The following is a 27,479-nucleotide window of genomic DNA, read 5'->3' as shown; positions in this document are numbered from 1 at the left end:
TTCTAACCACTAGTCCATCTGTCCGGTCTCCCGCCCTTGTTTTTCAAACAATTGGTATTCATCTTCCAGCCTGAGAGTTAATACCTGGAGAGGCTTTCCGGCTTTCCTTGCCAATTTAACACCCAGGGTCCCTTGGGGTCAAAATGAATTTGAGCACCCATTTTGGTGAGGAAGTCTCTTCCCAGTAGTGGGTAGGGGCACTCAGGAATGACAATGACGAACGAGTGGGATACCTGGCCCACACCTAGGTCCACTGTTCTTCGGGTAGTCCATGGGTACTGTCTGTTCCCTGTAGCCCCTTGTACCCACAATTTCTTTTTGAGAAGGGGTCCATCTGCCTGTTGCAACACTGAATGTTCGGCTCCAGTATGTACCATGAACTGAGTAGGCTTCCCCTCCACTGTTAGGGTTACCCTGGGTTTGGGGAGGGGGTCCGAACCCCATCACCTCTAATCACTGTCCTCCTGCAGGGCCAAGACCTTGGGGGCCTGAGGCTTTCTTTTTCTTGGCGCATTCTCGAGTCCACTGTCCTTTCTCCTTGCAGTATGCACACTGATCCTTTGCTAGGGGTTCCTTCCTGTTGCCCGGTACGGTCTTACTAGGTTCCCTAGTTTCCCTGACTACAGTGGCCAGAATTTTGTGAAGATTTCTTTCTTGGCGCTTTTCTCTCTTTATTTCTTTAGCCTCCTGCTCTTTCTGCTTTCTCTCTTCCTTTTCTTCTTCTGACTCTCTATTATGATAAACCTTTTCAGCCACCTGCACTAATTCCCTTAATGACTTATCTTGTAACCCTTCAAGCTTCTGCAGTTTCTTCCTGATGTCTACTAGACTGGTCAATAAAAGCAACTGTCACTGTAGCCTTGTGCTCCTCACTATTAGGTTCATACGGGGTAAACTGACGGAATGCCTCCATGAGTCTCTCCAGAAATGCTGACGGAGACTCATTGGACCCCTGGATTACCTCTCTTACCTTAGTCAAATTGGTGGGGCGTTTTGCTGCCCCTCGGAGACCTGCCATTAGAGCCTGGCGATAGACCTTCAGGTGCTCCCTACCTTCTGCCGAGTTAAAATCCCAGTTCGGACTGGTCAACGGGAATCCTGCATCTATGACATCAGGGAGGAGGGTAGGTCGCCCATCGTCTCCTGGAACGTTCTTTTGAGCCTCCAGGAGGATCCGTTGTTTCTCCTCGGTGGTGAACAGAACCTGGAGGAGCTGCTGACAGTCATCCCCGGTGGGCTGATGAGTAAAGAGAAGGGATTCTACAAGGTTAGTGAGACCCTGGGTGTTTTCAGAGAAAGGGGGATTCTGAGATTTCCAGTTGTAAAGATCGGAAGAGGAGAAAGGCCAGTACTGTAAGGGCTGGTTGCCCTCTTCATCAGGAGGGCCATAAGCCCGCAGGGGAAAGATAGGAATTGCCTCTGAAGAGGCCACTCATTTACTGCGTGTCCCTTGAGCAGGCCCTCTCTAGGGTCCTTGTGGGTCCTCTGGCGGAGCTTACGGGCGGACTGCCTGTGGTCGGAGAGAAGGAGGATAGGGAGGGGGAGGGTCTAGAAGAAGCAAGTCTGAATCAGTGGAGGGTAGGACTTCTGGCTTCTTTTCCATTCCTTGAAGAGCAAACACAGCCGATGGACCTGCAAGGGGAACAAAGGGATGGACCCACGGAGGAGGGTCCGTGACCAGATCTTCCCAGACAATGATATAAGGAACCTGGTCTGGGTGACTTTTAGAATTGGGACCAAAAATTTTTCTCTTTACTGCCGTGATCAGCGGCGGAGAGAAAGAGCCTTCGGCGGGCCACCCGAGTTGGAAAGTCGGCCACTCTGAAGAACAGAGTGTTACCCATTTATCCTTTTTAACCTGTACAGACAGATTATGAGCTCTGGCCTTCACGTCAGTCCAGTATTTCAGAGTCAGATTTAAAGGGGTTGAAACAGTCTGCCCCATGTCGCCCCAGAAAGTCGTCAGTCCCAACACACATGCAACCAGACAAAAGCCAAAACACTGATACGCCCCTGCCACGGGCGCCACAGCCTGATTATCAGAGAACTCGGGAGGGGTTTCCTTCCTAGAGATCTCCCGTGGAGCTGAACCTGTTCGTCGCCAAAAGAGGAATCTGGAGCGTCCTCCAGGATTCCTGTGGCCGCGATGTGCCGGTACGTCTACCCGCCGCTATGACCACTACAGACCTGTGACTCCATCCCGGAGCCTCCGAAAAACTGAAACCAGACTGATGACTCCATCCGAAAAGCCGAAACCAGACCAATGACTCCGTCCCAGAGCCACCGAAAAGCCAAAACCAGACTGATGACTCTGTCCCGGAGCCACCGAAAAGCCGAAACCAGATTATAGTGGACAACAAAGACACAAAGACAGACACAGCAGACAGACAGACAACCGTGGTACCTCCTCGAGCGATCTTCCATTCTCTAGTCTCTGGTCCCAGAGAGAGCCGCTTCCCGGCCAGTGCACCAAAATGTAAGACTGGCCCGAAAGCATGAATCTTACTTGTTGGGAAGGCTCATCTCGCAAAGACCATGAGACAGAGATCGCTGCAGTCACGCAAGAGGTTTTTTTATTCCAGCATGCTGGAGTCGCTCCGTCTTCAGGACAGAAGCGGCCCTGAGCTCTCAACACAAGCACTTTTTATACAGTTTGGTAGGCAGACTTTGGCAACAGGATGAGTTGTATACAGCTTATTGGTCACCTGAGGTGACTTTTAAATTCATTGGTGGCTTTCAGTGGGGTGGTATACAGACGAGGAACTGGGGAATTGCCCAACAGCCCACCCCTTGTGTGGTTAGGCCCTTCCCGGAACTGGGTGAACTTTGGGCGGTTTGGGAAGTCCTTTATCTGCCCTTACCAGAAAGTCCCACCCGCAGGGGCTTGTAAAACCTTGCGCAAGCTAATTACAGAAGCAGAAAAGCTAGTCAGTTAATATTTAAGGGTGGGGGAAGGGGTTCAGGTCCACAGTACCCCTCAAAGCCTTTCTGGTTGCTATGAAACCTTTCCTCTTCACAGCCAGGTGTGGTCTCTCCTGAGCTTTTAGAACATTTATTTGCCCCCTTAGTAACTTTCTTCAAGTATCTCATGTACTTTCAAATGGTCAAGGATGTCTTTTAATATTTAAAAATACCCCACAGCCTTGAAGACTGTACTTTCTCATAGTGGGTGTCTAGTAATTATTTGTTGAATAAAAGATTGTAAAAATGTTAGCACTAGTTGTATTTTTTTTTTTTTTTATGCCTTGGAATAAATTTCTGCACTGGAATAAATTTCTGCACTGTGAAACAGGTACATGTGAATACAATATTCCTTTAGAACGGGTTTCTCTATGGTGGCACTATTGACATTATGGCTGGGGAATACTTTGTTGGGGGTTGTTACCCTGTACCTTGTAGAATGTTTAGTAGCATCCCTGGTCTCTCTCTACACACTAGATGTGAGTACCATTCCTCCACTTATTACCCCAGTTGTGACAACTAAGTCTTTCCAGACATTGCCAGATGCCCCCTGGGTGGCAGAATTATTCCTGGTTGAGAATAGTATGTTAGAAGAAAAAAAGCATATAGATTACAATACTCTTCTTAACTGTAGCTTATATTGTGTGTATGTTTTTTGAAGGGTGAATTTTAAGGATGTAGAAACATGTTTCATAGTTCTTCAAACTTAACCTTGTACCATTTAAGGAAACTGTCAAAGACACTATTCTTACAAAACTCTGATGACTTAAGAAAATTGCATTTTTTACTGTTTTTGTGTATTTTACATTGAATAATGGATTTTATTTGATGTTTCCTCCAGATTGAAATTAAAATGAAAAAGCCTGAGGCTGTCAGATGGGAAAAGCTAGAGGGGCAAGGAGATGTGCCTAAACCAAAACAGTTCATATCAGGTTTGTTTTTGTGCTCTGATAAGCTTTGAAGTCATATTGTGTTGTGTAGTTGAAATTAAATAGTAATGAGCATGCTTTCTTTCATTATTTATGTTTCTAAGATAAGATACATTGAATATAATAAGGCTGCTCTGTAATGAATACAAAGTAGCCTCTGTTATGAAGGTCCTAAAGTCTTAATACTGTAAAAAATTTAAATGAATGGCAGCAAAATCCCAGAGGAGTTGGGATTTATTGTTTACCATGTCAGAAGGTTGGTTGTTTTTGTTTGCTGGCTTTTCCTGTTGCTTCTTTTTGGATTGTAAATTAATTAGTTTACCTTGCTCATATATTTCCTTCTCTTCCCTCTCCCTCTCCTTTTTTAGTCTTTTCTATTCCTTCTACTTATGTGATCAACTCTAATTTCCTTGAATTTCAAGATTTTACAGAGGAAACCATCTAGCCCATTTCAGTATAGTGCTAAGTTAGGAATGGACACAAACAGGTAATGAATACCTAAGGAAAGTCTAGAAGAATAGAAAACTAGGGTTGACTATATAACCATTTAAGAGATGAACAGCTTTGTGTTAAGGTCAGTTCTAAGCTTATGCAATAAAACAGGTAAGCATTTTTTCTAATGGCATGATTAATCTGCAGGGCACTTCAAGAACTACAACCTAAGATTGTATTTTACAGCAATTACCTTGTTAATGAATCAAAGAAATTTCTTTTTGATTTAATAGAATTAATGCTCCGATTTGATGACTAAAACAAGCTAACATTGTGTCTCAGCACCTTTCAGATTTTGACTGCTTCCTTCTGTAACAGAAAACACATTTCCTTGCGGCACCTTTTAGAAAACACTGAGACATTCAGATTGTTTGTGTGTGTGTATTTATTTATTTAAAAATAATTTAAAACTCCTAGAAGTTGCAGAAATAAGAGAGTTCCCATTTACCCTTTACCCAGCTTCCCCCAATGATAACATCATAACTAGTCTGTAGTATAATTAGCAAAACCAGGAAGTTGACACCAACAGATAATTTTTAAGGACTGAAATATTTCTAGTTGGAATTTAAGGTATTTAATTAGGCTTCTGGTTCACACTTTATTTGAAAGACTTAGTAAAGGTGTTACTTCTCTTGGGACTGACCCTCAGAGTTTGTTGAGCTAAGATTTATGTATAGTTCAAAGCTTTTTTTAAAGAGTCACTTTAAATGTATCTCACTTAATTCTTACTATAGCCCTGTATAATAGGCAGCCTAGTATTATTCCTATTTTACAGGCTCAGAAAGGTTAAGCACCTTGCTCAAAATCACCTAGAAGTTTTCATTGTCTAGGACTAAAAGCCAGGTCTTCACAGTCTGGATCTGTTTCTTCTTTTAACCCCATGTGTGATACTGCTTGTTGCTGCACTTTCTAACAATGGAAACAGCCTCTGCTGACATGAGTATCTTTGCGGTTATTTGGTATTATAGTGAATGAGCAAGGAAGCTCAATTTCTTATCTCTTGGTAGTTTCTCTACCATCTCCAGGTGTTAAAGTTTTTCTGAGATTAAATATCAGGGTTTTTTTATGCTATAGTTACCACGTTTTTTTCTAAACTCAACACCTTGGATATTCAAGATGCTATTCTTCCTGTCCTGTTAAATTTTTGTAAGTAATTAATATGCTTGTCAGATCCCTATGTACTGCAAGCTGGAGACTACAGATAAGGGTAAGTTACTTAAACTGTCTGGGCCAGCTTTCTTATCTGTAAAATGGAGATTAAAACCTCTATTCCTATTCTTCCTGGGAGTCAGCATTAGGATTAATTAAATCCATGTTTCCCAGGCTCTTAATTTACCATGGCATGCATGCATTTGTTTTCTTGGGCTACTAGTGAAAATTTGCAAAGATAAAGGGGTTTTCTAGTAGAGGGAAGGTGGGTAGGATTTTGGTAACAGTGTGCTTGCCCTGAATAAAACTGTATATGGGGTGTTGGTTTTTTTGTTTTAAGGGAGGATGGGCAGGGTGAAAATCGGTTTACAGGTGAAGAGAAAGGATGGAAAAACAGAATGAGTGTTCAGTAGTTTCCGAGCTGTTTTGAAGAAAGGGATACAGAGAGGCAATGTTGGAGGAGGAACATTTAGATTAGTATTAATGTGTCCTAATGCATTAATAGGGAAATTTTGAATCATGTTTTTTTTAAAAGCTCTGTTGCTGTACTGTCCAATACAGTAGCTGCTAGCCATATATACTTGTTGAGCACTTGAAATATGACTAATCTGCATTGAGATGTGCTGTAAATATAAAATATATACCAGATTTTAAAGATTTAGTATGAAAAAAACAATATAGAATATCTTAATATTTTTCTATTGATTTCATGTTTGAAAGGATACTAATTTTTGATATATTAGGTTAAATAAAATGATATTAAAATGCATTTCACCTGATACTTCTTAGTAACATGGCTACTAGAAATTTTAAACTTATATGTGTAGCTCATATTTGTGGCTGTCAGTATATTTCCATTGGACAGTGAACAGTGCTGCACTTACAGCTACTAGGCCGGTTAGTTATTTTTAAATTATTTTTGTGCCAAGATCTCGATTCTTCTCGGTTCTTTTTTCTTTTTTTAATTTTTAATTGACAGATAGTAATTGTACTATTTATGGAGTACAGTGTGATATGTCAATACATGTAGACAGTGTGTAACAATCAAGTCAGTCAACATATCACCTCAAACATTTATCATTTCTTTGTGTTGGAAACATTCAAAATCCTCTCTTATAGCCAATCGAAAATATACAATAAATTTTTGTTAATTATGATCACTCTATAGTGGTATTGAACATTAGATCTTATTCCTGTCATCTAGCTATAATTTTGTATCCTTTAACCAGTCTCTCACTTTCCCCCTTACACCCTACCCTTTCCAGTCTCTGGTAACCACCATTCTATTGTCTGTCAATTCCTTTGGTCTTTGGGTTAGTCTTGGCAATGCCCTGAGCCCCTAGGCCAGTAGCCTCTCTGGCTGCAAGCAGCCTCTGTTTACCCCATTGTGACCTCCAGATACTGTTATATTCTGTGTGTGTGTGATATGGGCATTGAACTCTAGATCATCAAGTGTGGTATTTTTCTACATTCAGGAGTTTCTTATTATCTCCTATTGAGGTAATCTCGTATTTTTAATGTGGGAAGAGGATAGAGTCTTAACTCACAGTTGAGGGGCAAGGATGATTATTTATATTTTCAGCTTATTTCTACTCAAAGGTATATAAGTACCTCACAAAAATGCCACATTTTTAAACATTAAAATATTATTGTAAATTAAAAAGAGAGATTTCTTAATGAAGCTTTTTAAAAATATAATACTTTTATTTTTAGAGTTGTTTGTACTATCTTTGCATCTTTTCTGTAAATGTGAAAGTTGCAATATATTTCTCACCGGTTTCCTCTTTAACTTGAAGAATCTGTTTTTAATTTTGTATTACATACCAGAAGTTTACACTTTATTGAGTTATTTTGCCCAAAAGAAATTCCCAGATTTTACATTATGTTAACTCATTCAGTTTTTAGAAATGTAAAACTAGTTACCTATATATCAGAAAGATGCTTATTGCAAACATGAAATTCAGTGACCTAAACTATTTGCTAAGATGTTCTGTACACCATGGTCACAAAGTTTATATATTCTTCACATATACAAAGCATGTTGATTAATCACTTCTGTCTCTTTTACTTCATAGATGTAAAGAACCTATATCCGTCGTCATCTCATTATACTAGAAATTGGGATAAATTGGTTGGTGAGATCAAAGAAGAAGAAAAGAATGAGAAGTTGGAGGGAGATGCAGCTTTAAACAAACTATTTCAGCAGATTTATTCAGATGGTTCTGATGAAGTGAAACGTGCCATGAACAAGTCATTTGTAAGAACATAAATGTTTTTCCAAATATTATGGGAGTAAATTTTAGACATTTTAAAAGAAAGAGTAAGGTAATTTGAGACCAAACTGCATGTACTATAGCTGGGAGACCTTTTTGAATAGGCTTTGTCTGAACATTTCTTCTTGCTTTGAACTTCGAGTAATTGAGGAAGTTGGAAACTTGTGGAAGAGATGAGAAACAAGTGGTTTATTCCAAATAAATATTTTTTAATCATTGAGTTAGAACTTGGCAGGCTAAGAAATACCAAGGTTACAGTGTTAGGGAGTTGTCTTATTTGGATTTATCACAGTAGCTGAGTGAGCTTCCATTGGTTACCTTCTAGAATTGTATATAGTCTCAAAGAATATAGAAGGGAAACTTCCAGAATGGTAGACAGTGCATATTAATTATTCATTCATTTAGTAATTTCTCTCAATTAAGAATGTCCAGGCTTTTTGCCAGGGCAACATAACTACCACCTGAATTAGGCCTCAAGTTCTGAGATTTTAGTGACAATTCATCACTGTAGAACTGTGTAGATTATTTTGCTTGAGGATATAATCATTTGACTTTTACCAATAGCTCTGGAATTGTTACTCTCCTCTATTAAATCATTCATATTTGTAGTAGAAGGTTAAAATTAATGTTTAATAATTTAATATGTAGTTAATAAATGTAGTTGAGGCTCAGATATTCCACATATATGGAATATGTGGTAACTGGTCATGATTGAGCTTTTTCACTATTGATTTAAAAACTTTTAAAATTAAACTTCTTATTTTGAGAAAATTATAGATTCACTTACAGTTGTGAGAAATAATACAGAAAAATGTCTTGTATCCTTTACACAATTTCCCCCAGTGGAAACATTGCAAAACTGTGGTATAGTACCATAGACATGATGTTGACTGTTAAGACAGCATTTCCATGGATTCCAAGGATCCCTTACGTTGCTGTTTTACAGCCATACCCACTCCTACTCCCACCTCCCCCATATCTCCTTTATCCTGGCAACCACTACTGTGCCACATCTTTGTCAAATATGTAGTTTGCAGATATTTTTTCCCTGTCTATAGTTTTCATTAACAGGGTCTTTAATAGAACCAAAGTATTTAATTTTGATGAAGTCCAATTTATCAATTTGTTTTTGAATTGGTCATGCTTTTGGTGTCAGGTCTAAGATCTCTTTCCCCAGTCCTACATCTCAAAAAGATTTTCTCCTATATTTTAAAAAATAAAAGTTGGATAGTTTTACATAACAAACTTAAGTCCATGATGCACTTTAAGTTAATTTTTATGTAACATGTAAGATTTAAGTCAGTCACATTATCGCTTCTTAAGATCAAGTCAGTTCATTTTGATCTTTTGGCTAAGATCCAGTGTAAGTTATGTTCAGATGCTATAGCACCATTTGTTGAAAGGGCAATTCTTCCTCCATTCAGTTGCTTTTACACCTTTCTCAAAAATCAGTGGAGCACATTTGTGTGAGTCTATTTCTGGGTTCCCCATTCTGTTCCATCGATGTGTGTGTGTGCCTCTGTCAGTGCCACAGTCTTGAACGGTAGCTGTATAAGTCTGAAATTAGGCGGACTCCTACTTGGTTCTTCGTGTTCAAAACTGTTTTTAGATATTCTAGTTCCTTTGCCTTTCCATATAAATTGTAATTTGTCTGTATGTACAAAAAAATCCTGCTGAGAATTTGATAGGAATTGCATTAAACTGCATATCAGTTTGAAGAGATCGATTAACATCTTTACTGTGTTGAATCTTCCAGTCCATTTGTTTAAATCTTCTTTGGTCCCCCCTCCACTCCCAGAGTTGTGCAGTTTCCACCATATAAGTCCTGTCCATGTTCTGTTATGTTATACCTAAGTTTTTATTTTTTTGAGTGATTATAAATGGTGGTGTATATTTAATTTTGGTATTCATGTTTTTCGTTACTAGTATCTAATAATACAGTTAATTTTTAGGTTTATTTTGTATTCTGTGACATTGTTGAACTCAGTTATTCTAGGAGTTTTTGTCAAAACTAAAATCCTGCCCTTTTCCTATTTTTTGAACTTTTTATGATTATGGATTTTTCTTCTTTACCCTATTTAATATGGTGGTTTTTATATGATTAATATGATTGATTTTTGTGTAGTGAGCTAACTTTGCATAAACTCCAGTCTGTCATAATGTATGAGGGTACTTTGAAAAGTTCATGGAAGGTTCGTATTATCTTTTAATTCCTTTTTTTTTTTTGGAGTCTGGCAGGATCAGGGGTGGGACCCTGGAACTTGGTGTTTCCAGCAGCACACTCTAACCAACTGAGCTAACTTGCCAGCTCTATTCATTTTTCTGAAGTACTCTTGTGTAGTTCTTTTTATATACAAGTATTGTTCAATTCTATTTTCTTTCTAATATTTTGTAAAGGATTTTGTGTCTGTTGATGAGGGATATTGGTCTATACTTTTTTTTGTAGTTTATTTGTCTGGTTTTGGCATCAGGGTAATACTAACTTCATAAAATGAATTAGTAAGTGTTCTATCCTCTTCCATTTTTGGGTGGAGATTGTGTAGAATTGGTGTTAATTTTTCTTTAAACATTTGGTAAAGTTCACCAGTGAAAAGAACTGGGCCTGGAGATTTTGTTTGGGGGGAGATTTTAGGTGACAAAGATAGTTACCCTAACAGCTTATAGGATTGTTCAGATGATCTGTTTCATATTGGATGACTTGTGGTAGTTTGTGTTTTTTGAGAAACTGGTCCATTTTGTCTAAATTGTCAGTGTTTGTAGTATTCTCTTATTATCCTTTCCATGTCTGCAGGGCCTGTAGTGTTATTCCTTTTCATTCTTAAAATGATGATTTGTGGTTTTTTTTTCTTCTTTGTCAGTCTTGCCAGAGGTTTGTCAATTTCATTGATTCTTTTTCCCCCCGAAAAATCAGCTCTTTGTTTTAATATTTTTCCTTCAATTTTATTTATTTCTGTTTTCTTTATTATCTTCCTTCTGCTTGCTTTGGGTTTATTTTGCTGTTCTATTTTTTTTCCCCTAAGTTCTTCAGATGTAAGCTTAGATAATTGATCCTTTTTTTCTTTTCTGTTGTGTGCATTTATGCTAGCAATTTCCCTTTCTCAGCATTTTAGTTGTCTTCCACAAATTTTGATGTGTTACTTTCATTTTTTTCTTTCAGTTTAATATATATTTTGATTTTACTTGAGACTTTATGGATTATTTAGAAGTGTGTTGTTTCGTTTCCAAGTGTTTGGAGATTCCTGTTGGCTGTTACTGATTTCTAATTTTATTCTGCTGTGGGTGGAGAATGTGCTTTGTATGATTTAAATTACTTTAAGTTTGTTGATTTTTTTTTTTTTTTTTTTTTTTTTACTGTCCAGGATTTGGTTTAAGTATATGTTCCATATGCATTTGAAAAGAATGTGTTTTCTGCTGTTATTGGGTGGAGTCAATAAGATCCTGTTGGTTGATGATGTTGAATTCTTCTATATACTTGCTGTTTTTCTGTCTTTGTGTTCTATTGATTGTTGAGAGAGTCTCCAACTCTAATTATGGATTTATCTATTTCTTTTAGTTCTGTCAGTTTTTGCTTTACATATTTTGCATTTCTGTTGCTTGGTACATTTACAGTTGCTATAAGGGTGCTTCAGAAAGTTCATGGAAAAATAGAATTGAAAGATAGTATGAATCTTTCCATGAACTTTTTAAAGTTCCTCATATGTCCTCATGGTAGATTAGCCTTTTTATTATGATTTAATGCCATTCTCTTGCTCGTAATTTTCTTTGCTCTGATATTAATAAAGCCATTTCTGCTGTATCTTCCATCCTTTTACTTTCACATTATATTTATAGTAAGTTTTTTATGGACAGACAGCATATAGTTAGTTCATATTTTTTAATCTACTCTGGCAGTGTTTTAATTGATATATTCAGACTATTTACATTTTGTGTAATTATCAATGTGCTAGGAATTAAGTCTGTCATTTTATATTTTGCTTCTGTTCTTGTTTTTTTCCCTTGCTGTGGGTTACTTGAACATTTTTTAGAAAATCATTTTGGTTTATCTCTGGTGTTTTTATTGTCTCATTTGTATACCTTTTTAAGTGGTTGCTCTAGGTATTGTATTAGATATACACAGCTTATCACAGTCTACTGGTGGTGTCATTTACCAGTTCAAGTGAAGTATAGAAACTTCACCTCCCTTTATGTCCCTTTATCCTCCTTTATTTATGATATAATTGTCTTACTCTATGTACATTGAGAATCACATTAGATGGTGTTAACAGTTTTTACTCAACTTTCATACATGATTTAGAAAACTCAAGAGGAAACAAAAATCCTGTTGTATTTACACATATTTTTAATTACCTTTCTTCCTTATATTCCAGGGTCCCATCTTTTATTGTTTCTTTTCTGTTTAGAGTACTTCCTTTAGGCATTGTTTTAGGGTAGGTCTGCTGGTGACAAATTCTCTATCACGGCAAGGGTTTCTTTGGGTGTACTTGGTTAGGGTTTCTCAGCTTCTTGAATCTATGGGTATATGTCTCTTGCCAAATTTGGGAAATTTTCAGCCATTGTTTAATTGAGTAGTTTTTCAGACTTGCTTTCTTTGTCTTCTTCCTACTGGACCCTGATGACACAAATGTTAGATCTTTTGTTATAGTCCCACACACACCCCTGGTGTTCTGTTCATTTTATTTTAGTCTGTTTTTTTTCTCTGTCATTCACATGAGGTAGTTTATATTGTTCTGTCTTCCAGTTCATCAGTTCTTTTCTCTATCTCCTCAAGAGCCCATTCACTGACCTTTTAATTTCAATTATTATATATTTTTAATTATAAAACATGCATTTGGTTTTTCATATCTTCTGTTTCTTTGTGGAAGCTTTTTGTTCATTTGTTTCAAGTGAGTTTATAATTTCTTGTTGAAGCATTTTTTACCATGACTGCTTTAAAATCTTTGTCAGATAATTTTAACATCTGTCATCTTAGTATTGACATCTATTGATTATCTTTCTTTTTTAAGTGAGATCTTCCTGGTTCTTGATGTTTTCCACCAGTGACAAGTGATTTTCAGTTGAAACCTGGACATTTTCATATGCTGTTCTGAGACTCTGGATCTTACTTAAATCCTGTTTTAGTTGGCTTTCTCTGATGACACCACTCTGGCAGGGGAAGGCAAAGTGCTGCCTCATTATTGCCAGATGGCGTCCAAGTACCCCACTAGACCTCTGACACTCCAGAGTCTCTCCTTGTTACTGCTGGGAGTGGATAGGAGCTCTGCTGACTGCTAGGAGTGTGGAGGGGGAGGGCTCATGATAGCCTAGGAAGGTGGAAGCCCACTCAGCCTTTGCAGGCCTGGTGGGGATGGAACCACAGTTTTTTCCTGTGGTATTTAGCCAGAATAGAATGATTATCATCTAAAAGTTTTGTCGTCTTAGGCTGTTCCTTTTTTTGTCCTTTGGCTAGAGAGAGCAGGCTTTTGTTGGGGCTTTTTTTGTTTGCACCTTTGGTGTTTCTGCTTCAGCTTTGAGTCTAGGATATGAGGCAAAAACAAAACCCAGGGAATTCACAACCATGACATTTATTGAATTCTGAGGTCCCTAGCAGATCTGTCTTCTCTTTACCTTTTAGAGTCTTCTTACCTTTGTTTTATGTAATGTCCAATGTTTTTATACTCATGCAGAAGACATTTAGTTTTACTTCATGGGAATAGGAAAAGTACATCTACTTGATCATCCTATAAGAAGTCAGTCTTACCATTGACTTCTAAAAGTGTGCTGAACACGACAACTTAGCTACTGCTGGAAACCCCCCAGGCTCACCAGCTGGAGTTGTGGGAGCCCACGGGGGGGGGGGGGCAGCCATACCCCCTACCCCCTCCACCGCCAGTGAAGGAGCTGGCTGTGGGCCAGCCCTTCCCTCTCATCCCCACCTGCCCCCCCACTGCTCCACAACAGCATCTTTGAATGTAAAAGCATAATAATAGTAATAAATTTAAAAAAACAAAAAGTGTGCTGGACAAAATAGCAGTGTGTAAGGCCGGCCTGTGGCTCACTCGGTAGAGTGTGGTGCTGATAACACCAAAGCCATGGGTTCGGATCCTATATATAGGGATGGCCGGTTTGCTCACTGTCTGAGCGTGGTGCTGACAACACCAAGCCAAGGGCTGAGATCCCCTTACCGGTCATCTTTTTTTTAAAAAAAAAAAAAACAAAATAGCAGTGTGTAAAATCAAAAATGCATTGTAGAATCTGCATACATTTTCATACAGAAACTTTGATAATTGTAAGCAAACCATATATATCCATAAAACAAGATGTACAAAATAATCAGAGGGAAATGCTAAATTGCCCTGCAGATCTATAAGGAGAGAAGGGGGAAGTAAGTGTTATCAGTGAATATGATCAGATTATAAATTAAATCTACTTCTTTCAGTTTTATAACTGAAGGTCCTCTTAGGAGTAGTTTATTATACAGACTTGTCACATTTAATTCAGTTATTTTATTTGAAGCCTACCATGTGCCAGACCACTATGCTTTGAACTAGGATATAAATTTTAGTAAAATATGCTTCTTGCCTTTGAAGCATTCTCTACTTTAGTTGTAGTCAAGGGTAGGAAGTAGCTATAAGAAGTCAGACCCTTAATTTGCAATAGAGCTATGTGATACATATTATATTCATGGTAATTATGCTCATACAGAAGACATTCCATAGGTATAGAGTCCTGGTTAGGGTCAAAGAAGACCACAGAGAGATCGTGACATTTCATGTTTGGAGGATAACTAAAGATATAAAAAGAACTGAGATGGAGACGAGTGTCCCATGCAAAGGACCCTATGTAAGGGACCTTGGCAGAGCACATGGGGTGTGGGATTACATTGAGGTTCCAGTGTAATAGCAGATTATATAACTTTATACGTTTCCCAGTCATATAACTGATTATTTTAAAATAATTTTAAATGCTTAGATTTTAATAATTCACATTGTTCTTTGGAGTTATCCAAGTCAATGAATTTTTATTGCATTAAGAAAACAAATGTCTGAAGTTTTTTTTTTTTAATACATTTATGAATATGCTAGGTTTGTTGGTAGGTGGTATATTCAGTAGGTGGTAGATGGATAAACAGTTCTTTGCTAAGACACTGACATTGTGTAGCTGCTTGTCTGTACCTTGATTTTTAAAGTTTTAGAGTGAACTTGCATGTGTTTGGCACAGAGGGAGCCTTTAAAGTTCTGTCCATCTAGTATAGAAAATTTATTTTGCCTGATCTTCAGCAAAAGAAATTACAACAGTTATTTTCTTTGGGAGCCAATTTTATTTTCATTGAAGGTGGTTTTTCCACTCATACCTCGGTGCTGATTAGTGGGGGTGGGGGGCATAGTGCTTTATATGGTAGTGTATGTGAACATGAAGTTTCTACCTAACTACTTTACAGAGTTTCAGATTTTATGGAACTTTTTAACCTCTCTGGAAAGCCTAAGATTAAATAAAAATCCTGTTTTGAGTTTATAGTGAGCTGTATATTTTGATTAAATGGTCCAGGAATTAATCTATTTTTATTTTTTATTGCAGATGGAGTCTGGTGGTACAGTTTTGAGTACCAACTGGTCTGATGTAGGTAAAAGAAAAGTTGAAATCAATCCTCCTGATGACATGGAATGGAAAAAGTACTAAATAAATTAATTTGTTATCACTGTAATGTGTATATTCACCTAATGCCCATCGTGTATTGATATTGCATTCTTGAATTTTGAACACTGAATATCTTTTTGAAAGATTATACCTCTTTACCTCTTTGTGCTTTAGAAATTATTTTCTTTCAAGTGTTCTAAGAGTCTAATGAAGAATGAAGATCACATTTTATCACTTCTGTCCTTAAGGATTTCAGACATGCTGAAACTTAAATGAAGTATCATTTGCTACTAGATAGATTAGTTCTATCTAGTTGTGGGAGTGGAAGAATCTTTAATGGCATATCTCGAGTTATTGCCTTATTTTTGATGCAGTATTCTGCTGATAATTTATTAGACCCGGCAACTGTGGGTGAGCATAGATTTTTTTCCACTTCAGTGTTAATATTGTGTTTGCTTTCAAAAACTGCTTTTGAATGGAGTTGTAAATATGGTTTACAACTCCTTAAGTTTCTAATGAGAACTTTGAGAAATTATTTATCATAGGGAATCCCCATTTAGGTCTTTTTGTGGGAAGTATTTGTAATTTGTAATTACAGTGAGGTATTTTGGTCCTTAGCTTCCAAATTCCTGTGTAAAACATAGATACCTGAGTTTAAACACTGTAAATTTAACTATACTAAGGATAACCTGTGAAGCTGGGGCAAAAAAGCACCTAGGAAAGCCCAATTCCACTTCTTGTTGCTTTTGCTACTGCAGGATTCCTGAAATGACAAGTTTTTTGGTATGTTTTTTTTTTTTTTTCTTTATTTGGAATCCCCATTCTCACATCCATCCCCATGATTTCTTTGGTTTCAGTGGTGTGTGGTAGCTACTGTGAGTAAATTAATATGTATATATTTAATATTTACTCTGTGCCTAGAATATATAGATACCATGGGAATACCAAAATAAAAGACATGATCATTAACTTCAAGAGTTTATAATGTAGCAGAGAGAAAATTAACATTTCATGAAGGAATATTGGAATGGTTGAATGATGAACTCATTATAAATACAGTTTTGAGACAGAAAAACGTGTTCTGTGATTAAAATTCTTTACAGTCTAAGCTACTATAAAGTATAGATCAGGGATGACCTGTAGATCTGACTTTGTTTTCTGACGATAATTTTCTCAACTGCAGTGCCCTTGAGGTTGGTCTCTGCTCCGTTAAGTATCACTGACGTTTTTTCGGCAAGGCACTACTCTATACCCTAAGAGCTGAGGGTAGAATGAATGGGGAGGCAAGTTGATCAGCTTTCCAGCTTCTGAAAGAATAGGAATTTTGCCCCTTCCTTCTAGTCTTTTGATACGAAATGTAGAGGAGCTCTTAAGGAAAGTAATTGTGGGGTGATACTAGACATTGCTCAAACCTGTTATAGCTTGTTTAAGCATGGTGGACTTTTCACTTCTACCCACTTAGAGCTACAAGCTACTTTATTTTGTTCTTGAACACTGATGGGAAAGGCAAAATTAAGTTCTTGCTTGGATGAATTTCTAAAATTTTCTCCTTGGAGAAGCAAGATAAATGACTTCTATATTCTGTATGTTAAGTTTTCTCAGTACCATTAGTCCTAAGGGGAAGGGAGACTGTAGCTACAGAGGCATTAAATTGAGGGCCACCAGATAGAAAAATCCTTAGCTCTAGCAAGTCTGTGTCACTAACTAGCTTTATAATTGTCAACAGGTTTTGACCTTTCTCTTAGTTGCTTTATAAATAATCTATAGGCTCTTAGAGTTATAATTCAAAGTCCATGATTCTAAGTAAGGATACATATTTTTGCCACGTAACCTTTTCTTTCTTAAAGAATGACACTATGACAGAATTTTTATTATTTTTTTAAAATTCTGGTACTGTTTTTGCTTGTATTTTATTTTATTTATTTATTTTTTGGGCATCTGGCCAGTAGGGGATCCGAACCTTTGACCTTGGTATTATAACACTGTGCTCTAACCAACTGAGCTAACTGGCCAGCCCATATTTTTGCTTATATTTTAAAGAATACATTATCTAGAGTATGCTTATCTTTTGGGTAGATTTGCTTAGTGTTATGGGATTCAGGATTTGCTGGTCTAAATGGAGTTCCTAATATACATGACTTAAAAGCATTATGAAATGGATCTGTATACTAAGTACATCAGATTTGTAGGTCAAGGGAATTTTGAGAAGTAGACTAGACTGCTGCTCAGAAGTACCACTCTAAAGTACTGCTTTTTTACCATTCTAGATAATGGAAACTTGGAAGCCTCTAGAAAGTTAAACTTCATTCTGATAAAGAACCTCTTAACTCTCTCTTTATTCTCAATGTAGCTATTAATCTCACTTTTCTTTCTAGGCTTCCATTTTTATTTCTCAAATTTTGGTTCTCTTGGTGTTCTCATTAGCCTTTTGTTTCTTTAGAATGAACATTTTTTTGTCTTAGTGTTTCTTTTCCTTTTAAAGGTATAGTCTTGTAATACATTTTTTCTTAGAGACTTCATCTGTTCTGATTTCTGTAATAATTTGTACCTTGATGACTTCCCAGAATTCTACCACTGTCCTTCTTTGAACTCTGCACTTGAGGTGGCTATACCACAAGTTTGAAACATCAGGGTCAATTTTGATAATGTCCTGTCTTGTGTCCTAATACTCTCTCAGAGTTGGTTGCAAGCTAACAAGTCATTCTTCAACATTGGCACTCATTGGCCAATTTTTCAAGATAATCTGTTTTCTCTGACTTTATAGAAGAGGATGGTTTGCATTAATAACTACAATTTTTTTAAACATCTTCATTCTTTAGATTTGTGATAATCACTAACTGCACAACATTGAAGCATTATTGTTATTGTCTTCCTGAGTGTGGAAAAACTTCATATTTTCTTGGAAGACTGACTGTATAGGAAAAGGGAAAATAATTGGACTGTCCTGTGTAAATTTTCTAGATAAATTTAAAGTAAACGTTTAAAATGGAGGTATACCACTATTTTATTATAAGTAATTTAGATAAAACTTTAATTTAGTTCAATACTGAAATGTTTTTTGGCTATCCTTTCCCATTTTATGTTATTTTTCTCCTCTGGTTACCTACATATCAGATTAATTTATCTCTGAGATATATCACTGACCCAGAGCAAAAATTGCACATTAATTTACCATCTGATCAGCCCAATGCACTTTAATTCCTTTGGGATCTTTTCTATCCAGATTGGTGTACATCTCTCTGACTTGTAGCTATTACTGACATTTCAAAAAATAGGTAGAAAATTTCTGAGGGGAGTGTGTGTTAGTTACTAGATCTACTTATCCTTTGTAACTGGTTCTAAAGAAGTGTACCTTTATGTTCATACCTGCTACTATAGCCACATAAGAATATGGATTTCAGTTATTGCTGTCTTAGAGGAACCAAAGCAGAGAGATGATACAAGTTAAAAGGACAAAATACTGGTTTCTGTGCAGGGAATGGTCATATGTAGTTTTAAATAAAAGGGATCATCCACATTGATCTGGTTTCCTTGTCTTCAGCTGCACTTTTTTTTTTTTTTTGTAATATTTTACGCATACCAAGAGATTTTATTTCAGTAACTTGTGGACAAATTGGAGATACTGATTTGCCAACAAATGTTACTATTTGGGGCCGTCCTTTTGATTTGCTTCTGATATTAATTTAACTGTTAGCTTCCCTTCTACCTTAGTAAACTTGCCCCCCAAATCAGCTAAAATCATACACATTACTAAACCATTAAGGCAAACAGTGGTAGCTACTGTGTACAGTACTAGCACATTTTATGGACTGCACATCACTACTTCATTTATAACAGCCCTTTGAAGTAGTGATAGCATCCCATTACTGCAGATCAGAAAAAATGAGGCCAAAATTAAGTTCTTTTCCTGAATTCACTGGGATTTGAACCCAGGCCTATAGGACTCCAGCACCCATGCTGGACTCCCTCTTTAGGAGAGTGAGTTGGGTATGCAGTGAATAATTTTTATTACTAAATCAGCTGTCTGAAAATGAAGCAGAGAATGTGCAAGTTGGAGGAGTTGTTTAATTCTTCTTGTATATGAGCTGGGAAGGTATGTTCTTAAAGATCAAAATATTGTCCTCACTTTAAGTAGGAAAGCTTATTAGGAATCCAAACCTCTTGCCCCTTACAGAAGGTAATGCAAACAAGTAGTCTGATTTGTGTTGAAGGTGGTGTTTTTCTCAAATCCAGATCGTTACAGAGAAACAGGATACTCTTTATAACAGTTGCAGGTGTAAGAATAACTGGCACAGCATGCTGATCAAATTCTTGTTCTTTAACTTGGGAGCTTTCATACTAGTTTTCATTGTGTAGATGCTGAGATTGTTGCAAGGTTTTTTTCTTAGGGATATATGTGACAATTGCATATCATTGATTTCTTGAATAAAATTTGAATTTTTCAGGTTAGTCCCTTTCAAAATCATGTTAGCATTTTATATATATTCTGAATTTTGGCAGTCTGGAGTCTGCTAAGTTTTACCTTTGCTGTGCCTTCAAATTTGGATTTTTAATTCCTGATTTAAAGACTTCTTGCTATCTCATTTACTGTATTTTTCTTATGATTAAAGGATTCAGTTATACAAAAAGATGATGTTTCAAAAACACTACTGTTTGCCCAAAGGCAACTTTTAGTTTATCAGAAAGGAGTTAGGAAGATAGTCCTTAATGCTTATAAGGCTTTTAAAAACCATACTCTCCGATGCCACCAGAAAAGCTATAAATAATAATAAACTGTTGCATGTACTATATGCTTGGTGTTCTAGTTAAATGTGTTAAAAGGCAGTATTGCGTAGTGGTCACATGCATGGACTCTGAAGCTGTCGTGCTTGGCATCAAATCCGGGCTACACTGATTACTAGTTGTGTGACAGTGCACAGGTTCTTAATGCTTCTGTGCCTCAGGTTTCACTTCTGTGATGATAGTATCCATCATAGGCTGATATGAATTGAATAAGTTAATATAATTCCCCAATTATTTATCTTAATCCAAAAGGCTGAAAATACTTAGTTTTTTTGGTGCATATGTATGACAAATGGTTTAAAACCTGACCTGAATTACTAAATAGTCATATTTTGTTGAAGAAATATTAATATGTTTAATTACAGAGTGCTAGCACAGATCCTGCTGAGGTTGTTACAATATAAATGGTTATATTTATATTGAATTATCATCTAAAAATCTGAAATTCTGAATTCAGAAACACATCTGGCCCTAAGGCTTTTGAGTAAACAGATATGTACCTGTACATGTGAAGTGCAAAGAGGAGTGCTTAATGTTACAAATGCATGATCTTACATGAATTTAGGCTGGGAGGTTTAAATCCTAGAGAAAGCCTTTTGTGTTATAAGTTGTCTTTCAAGATTTGGGGTTCTCTCTGAGCAAAATGTACAGCTAGTTAAAAATTGTATAATTTATAAAATTTCTACTTTTAAGAACATAAGAGTTCTTAGATAAGTTTTTAATAAATTTGGTTATTTTAATTAAACAACTTAAATATATAAGTATTATCAGCAGCACTTTAGAAAGAACAATGAAATGTAATGGCAGAAAATACAAACTATGTGTAGAATGTTAAGGGACTTCATTCAGAAGTTATCTAGCTTTAATTCCACTTTAACTTCAAATCTCAAAACAGAGTAAAACTATTAAGGTTTATAAAAACCAAGGTACAAAATCACACCATTTGCAAACCACAAATTCTGTCTTGTTATTCCCATCAGTGAAGAGAAGCTACAGATGCTCATAGATATTTTTACAAGTGTTAATCAATTGTATTCTCCTCCCTCTCCCCAATCCCCAAAGAATCACTGTGGAGCAAATATAAGTATATAGACACTACTATGGACTCACTCTCAGATTTGGGGTTCTCTCCCCACCTACCACTTTTTGCTGATTATCTGTATTCTAGCATTGACCTTTTCTTCCATGGTCTTAATTGACTGAAAGTGAGCATGTTCGTAAGTTACTTAGTTTAGGCTCAATCTAGGGATATATACTTAGTGGGCATAAAATATGCTTTTTTAAAAATGCATTTCCTTGGCTTTATTATTATTTTGCTGTTATTAGTTGCAAAACAATTTAATTTTTTCCCCCCTACTCTACCGCAGCAGCTGCTTTATAGTGGAAAGGGCACTAACTTGTAAATCTGGAATCTTAATATCCCAGTTCTGATGTTTTAGTAATTCTGTGTTTTGAGGACAAGTGACTTAACCCATCTGAACTTTCTTCTCATCTGTAATGCTGGATGATAATTACCTCTCAGGATTGTGAAGATTTAACTAAGTCCTGACTCAAAGTATGTGACCAATAAATGTTATTTAAATATAAAGTCCTTGTTTTTTGGTTTTTTTTCTTCTCACCTTTTTTTTTTTTTTTTTTTTTGCCTTTTTCGTGACCGGCACTCAGCCAGTGAGTGCACTGGCCATTCCAATATAGGATCCGAACCCGCAGCGGAGCGTAGCCACGCTCCCAGCGCCGCACTCTCCCGAGTGCGCCACGGGCTCGGCCCTTTCTTCTCACTTTTGATGAGTAATGGAATTCCTCAAAGGAGGGTAATAAGTGTTGCTCTTACTTGCTCTTCAAGGGCTTTCATAATTCAACCCCAACCTAAGTTTTTAACCTCATCTCCTATCGTTGCTTCGCTGCATACCAAAGTTCCATATAATATAAATATAATAGAGGTCGGCAAACTTTCTGTATAGGGCCATATGGTAAATATTTTAGGCTTTGTGGTCCTCATATAGTCTCTATTGCATATTCTTTGTTTTTAGTTTGCAGACCTCTACTATGTTAGGTATTTCCATTCCCTCCGCCCACCCCGCCCCTATCTCCAATTTCCTACTGATGTGTCAAAGCAGAGTTCATGTGCCACCTCCAGGAAAGCTGTTTAACCCTGTGCTACTCTGTCTCTGACTGAACTTGTAGCAATTGTATTGAGTTACTTGCTTATGGTAGAGATGGTATTGGATCCTTTGATCCAGTCATAGCACAACCACAGTGTCTCATGAGCACATTTGAAAGTGCTAATCTGTCTATTCGCTCTTTATCAAGTCACTGCATTACAGTTAACTCATATTTCGCCCCATGTGACTGAGCTTTTTTTTTTTTTTTCCTCTTTTTGATTGAAACATAATTGCCTTGACGTGTTTTTGGGGTACAACGTTGACTACCATTTCCTGTGTACAATGTATGTTAATCAAGTCAATGTTATTGTCATATTCATTATTACAAATCATGCTTTATGTCCCTTATCCAATCTCTCCCCATCCCCTTCCCTCCCCCTCCCCACCTCTAATAATCTTAGATTTGTTCTCTCCTTCTGAAATATTAACGTTTCTTTGTTGATATGTTGTCTGGATGGTCTGTCCAGTGCTGAGAGAGGGGTGTTCCACTATTATGGTAGAATAGATGCTGCTTCTGTTAGTCTGGAGTGTGCTTTGTGGAGAGAGACATCCTCTTTTTTTTTTTTTTTTTTTTTTGGTCTCCACTGGTGACTCCTTGTGTCAGTGCAGTAGAGTGGCAGGCCACCTGCATGGTGGCTGTAGCTACTGCTATGGTGTCTAGCCACTTTTGTGGCAGCTGTGGCGGTTGCAGTGGCTGTGGTGGGCCACCTGCATGGAAGTGGTGTTTTTGGCATGCTCCTTGCCTGGTTGCAGGCAGGGGTGGTGTCCCCCAGCTCCTGACTCAGGACCCTGGGCAGACCCTGTGGCAGTAGTGTTCATGGTTACCGGGTGGTGGGGCTGGCTGAGCTTCTTGAGGGGATGGGGTTGTCTTCCACCTTTGTATCTGCTGTACCTGATGCATATAGAATAGGTTTTTAGAATTGAATGGGTGGATGCATCCATGCATTTCCCTGTGGTCTTACCACTGCATAGAATGCCTTTATTTTCTTCTATTCATTCTGCAGATCTTCATTAGAATGTCAGTACTCATTCTGAGATTTCCCACTTCCTGCCTTCTGTAGGAATGCATTGCTGCTCTAGCTGTGATGTGGAAGCTACTTGTTTATGCCTCTATTATGGCACCTCTCACAGTGTCACGTGTTTTTGGGGTTGCAGCTGTGTCTGTTTTGCATTGTGTCTTGGTCAGTTACAGCATTATTTACATAAGCTTTGGATCTTTGATGCAGAGCACTGTACCTTTCACATACTGGGGACTCAAGTACTTGTATTGGAACTGTTATCTTACCCTAGACTATAGCTTTTTAAAGTTTACTTTTTTTTTTTATATAATACTCTTGAAATTAATCATTTATTCATCAATATAAAGAGAATACTGCTTTCTAAGTAGATTTTTAACCCATGGCCTTAAGAACTAAATTTCTGTACATTATTAGAGGGAATAACAGTTATATAAGTAATCAAAACCAGTGTGATATTCGAGTATTTTTTGTTTTGCAATTTAATTTTGAGATTCCTTTTTTGGGGAGGCAGAGGGGTCCTGATTGGTTGGTTTTTTTTGGTTTTTTAAATTGTCCCAATTGTTTTAAAACAAAAGTATGTGTTTTAAAACAAAAGTGTGTGTATTTAAAGGAAGGGACTGAAGTTTATTTTCTAACTAGGTTATCATCCTTTCAGAAGGAATCTTGAGGACAAAGGTCTTGGGTAGAAGGGAGGCCAGAGCTTTACAAAGCCAGGAATGGAATAGGCTTGGGCACATGTAGAGGTTTAGAAACCAAGAGTGAGTCAATTTATAAGCTTACCAAGTTCTGGAGACAAACGTTTGAATTGCTCACTAATATACTTTTTACTGGAAAACCTGCAAAGAAATTTTGAAATACTGAATACTAAAAGAACGTCTTTGGTGAAGGTTCTATTAATCTGTTTTTGTTGCTTTTATTTTCATTTATTTATTTATTTATTTATTTGTCATTTTTTCATGACTGGCACTCAGCCAGTGAGTGCACCGGTCATTCCTATATAGGATCCGAACCTGCGGCGGGAGTGTCGCCACGCTCCCAGCGCAGCACTCTACCGAGTGTGCCACTTTTAACAGAATACCTGAAACTGGGTAATTTATAAAGAAGTAGAGTTTATTTCTTAGTTTTGGAGGCTGGGAAGTCCAGGGTCCAGGGGGTGCTTATGCTGAAGGCCTTTTTCTTGGTGGTAATGCTCCACAGCAACACAGGATATATCACATGGTGAATGGGCTGAGCAAGAGAGAGTTAACCTGCTCACTGGCTGTCCTTACAAAGCCATCATAACCATGCTTACGGCCACCCAAACATCAGTGGATTAATCTGTTCAAGATGGTACAGTCCTCACAATCTAATCACCTCATAAAGACCCCACCTTAGTAACCATAATTGGATTTCCCACCCTCTTAATACTTTTTACAATGGGGAGTAAATTTCCAATACATGAACATTTGGGGGACATATTTGACCTATAGCAGTTGTATATTTTTTAACAGTATTAATACCCTTGAGGTCTTTCCTGTCAAAAAGCCATATACTTTTTTTCTTTGAGTGGGCTTTCACTTTAATGTAGGTAATAGAATAATCATACAGGTAAGTGAAAAATGCTTTGGTTCATGATACACCCATTCATTCATTCATTAAGCAGATATTTATTGAGTGGCAAATATGTGCCAGACACTGTTCTAGGCTCTAATTATACACTGGTAAACAAAATTCCTTGCCTTCTTGGAGCTTAGCTTGTGGTGGGGGAAATAAACCAAATGTATGTTACATGATGTTTAAGTGCTAAGAAGGAAAAATAAGTTTGAGAAGAGACATTATTAGGCAGTTGAAATTTGAGATGAGATCAAGTAAGAACTCACTGAGCAAGTGATATTTGAATATAGACTTAAAGAAAGTAAAGGAGTAAGCAATGCAGATACTAGAGAAAGAGCTCTCCAAGCAGCAGGAACAGCAAATGTAAAGGTCCCAATGCAGGAATGTGTGCGATGTGTTTGAGGCCCACTGAGGAGGCTGTGCAGCTGGAGCAAGGGGTTGAGATTACTGATGAGTACAGGGGAGAGTGGGGGACACAGATCATGTAGGGCCTTGACGGTTATACGAACGAGGTGATGGTAGCTTGGGCCAGAGCTTGTCCCAGCTTAATAGGAAATCCTGTGGTTCTCTGAGCTGTTAAAATTCTGTTAGTTGTCATGCTTTTTTAAAATATGTGATTAAATAGTACTGAAAGTCTTACAGTGAAAAGCATCAGTCTTCTCCCCTCCTTCCCACCCAGTCCTCCTCAGAGGCAACCATTAAAATTTATTTTTAGTATTTTTCCTCCCCTCCACCAGTCTCAGTGTCAACCTTCAATCTCTGCAACAATCTGGGCTGGTCACTTAGTAAGCTTTCACTCACCATTCTACTGTTTCTGCTTTCATTTTGCTGAAGCTGTCCTCCAGTAGCTTCCAAAGAAAGTATCCAGGGAAATGTGGGGTGTGTGTTTACGTATTTGAGCCTTTATGTGAGTGTAATTGTTTTTACTTTACCTTTATATTTGAGCTTACATTAAGCAATAGTTTGGGTATAGAATTTTAGATTGAAAAGAATGTTTCCCCCAGCATTTTGAAACTGCTTCATTGTTTTCTAAAACCCAGTGTTGCTCTTAAGGAGTCCAGTACCAACCCCTTGCATACTTTTTGTCCTCGGGGTTAATACAGTCAACCCTCAGTATTCATATCCATGTCTGTGGATTCAACCAATCACAGATCGAAAATATTTGGGGAAAAAATTTGTGTCTCTACTGAACATGTACAGACTTTTTTTTTCTGTCATTATTCCCTAAACAATACAGTAAAACAACTATTTAAATAGCATTTACATTGTTTTAGGTATTATAAGTAATCTAGAAATGATTTAAAGTATATGGGAGGATGTGCATAGGTTATATGCAAATACTACATCATTTTATATCAGGGACTTAGGTATCTGAGGGAGGTCCTGGAACAAATCTCCAGCAGATACTGAGGGACTACTGTACTTTTATTTCTTTACTGTCACTTTACTGGAGTTGGGAAATGGGGAAAAAATGTGTAAAATAAATCTGCCACTTTAAATTGGAAGTTTCATACTTCATTTTTTTTTTCCTTCCCTTTTCTTTCAGTCAGTGGAATTATTGCAGATGTTAGCACTTGACAGTGTTAGAATAAAAACTGGAATTTATACATCTGACAGGACTTGCCATGGTGGAGTTTTACTCTGAAAACCCTGATGGATTGATGTGAATTAATTTGTTGTGGTATAGGACTTAGTGGGTATATGGGAAACCCTCAGTCTGAATACTCACCTTATTTCTGCCCTTTCCTCCTTTCACTTTAAATTATAGATAATATCACATACCAGTGTAATCTTTGTTTAGCAATGCTGTTTCTTGTTAGAATAAGTACAGTTATAGCAGAATAAATAGAGACAAGATTGGATTAAATAGAATGACTGATTGTGAACAGGGACTTAAGAATAAGTGTGGTATAGGATTTTATGTTTAATAGAATTGTTAAAATCAGATCAGAGCATGTTTTTATGGACCATCTGCCAAGACTAGAGGTAGCTTTGGAACCTATTATTCCCTTAAACATGTATTTGCATCCCATCTCCTGTCAGTGTGAGGAGCCAAAACAAAGAAAAATGAAATCAGAATTTTAGAGCTGGAATGGATCTTGAATATTACCTAGTACAAAACGTTGGTTTTACTTAATGCATTTTTTCCCAGAATGCTCTCATACACTTTTTTCTTCTTAACAGTTTTTAACTTACACAGTGGGTGACAGAATCTGAATCTAACTTTCTTAAGACTTAAATTACTTACCCTAGTCTATGACCATTGCCCAAAATATCAGGCAACTAAAATTGTAGCATTGGCAGATATTTTGTATACTATATAGGGTAGTGGTTCTCAGACTCAATGGTGAATAATTCTCAGCTGGGAATCTTGTTTTAAAATATGTAGGCCTTCTTGGCTTCCCTCCACAGATTTTGAATCAGTAGATTTGGGATAGGATCTAGTAAATGTGTGTTTTTAAGGAACTGATGGTTTTGAGGCAGATGACCTGAAAGATTGCACTT

General features: G+C 37.2%; 1 protein-coding gene across 1 annotated transcript in view; it reads left to right on the top strand.

The window, feature by feature from the left end:
- Nucleotides 1-15,485, top strand: part of SUGT1 (SGT1 homolog, MIS12 kinetochore complex assembly cochaperone) — a 49,163-nt gene extending 33,678 nt beyond the window's left edge. The window contains exons 11-13 of the mRNA XM_063101640.1: nt 3,803-3,893; nt 7,607-7,788; nt 15,359-15,485. Of these exons, the coding sequence (XP_062957710.1) occupies nt 3,803-3,893; nt 7,607-7,788; nt 15,359-15,460 (375 nt within the window). The 3' untranslated portion in view covers nt 15,461-15,485. The remainder of the gene's footprint in view (nt 1-3,802; nt 3,894-7,606; nt 7,789-15,358) is intronic.
- The last annotated feature ends 11,994 nt before the right edge of the window (nt 15,486-27,479 follow it).

This window comes from Cynocephalus volans, chromosome 7 (genome assembly GCF_027409185.1).
Source record: "Cynocephalus volans isolate mCynVol1 chromosome 7, mCynVol1.pri, whole genome shotgun sequence".
NCBI classification, from domain to species: domain Eukaryota; kingdom Metazoa; phylum Chordata; class Mammalia; order Dermoptera; family Cynocephalidae; genus Cynocephalus; species Cynocephalus volans.
The sequence above is the reverse complement of the archived record's forward strand: the minus strand, read 5'-3'. Positions and strand labels throughout refer to the sequence as shown.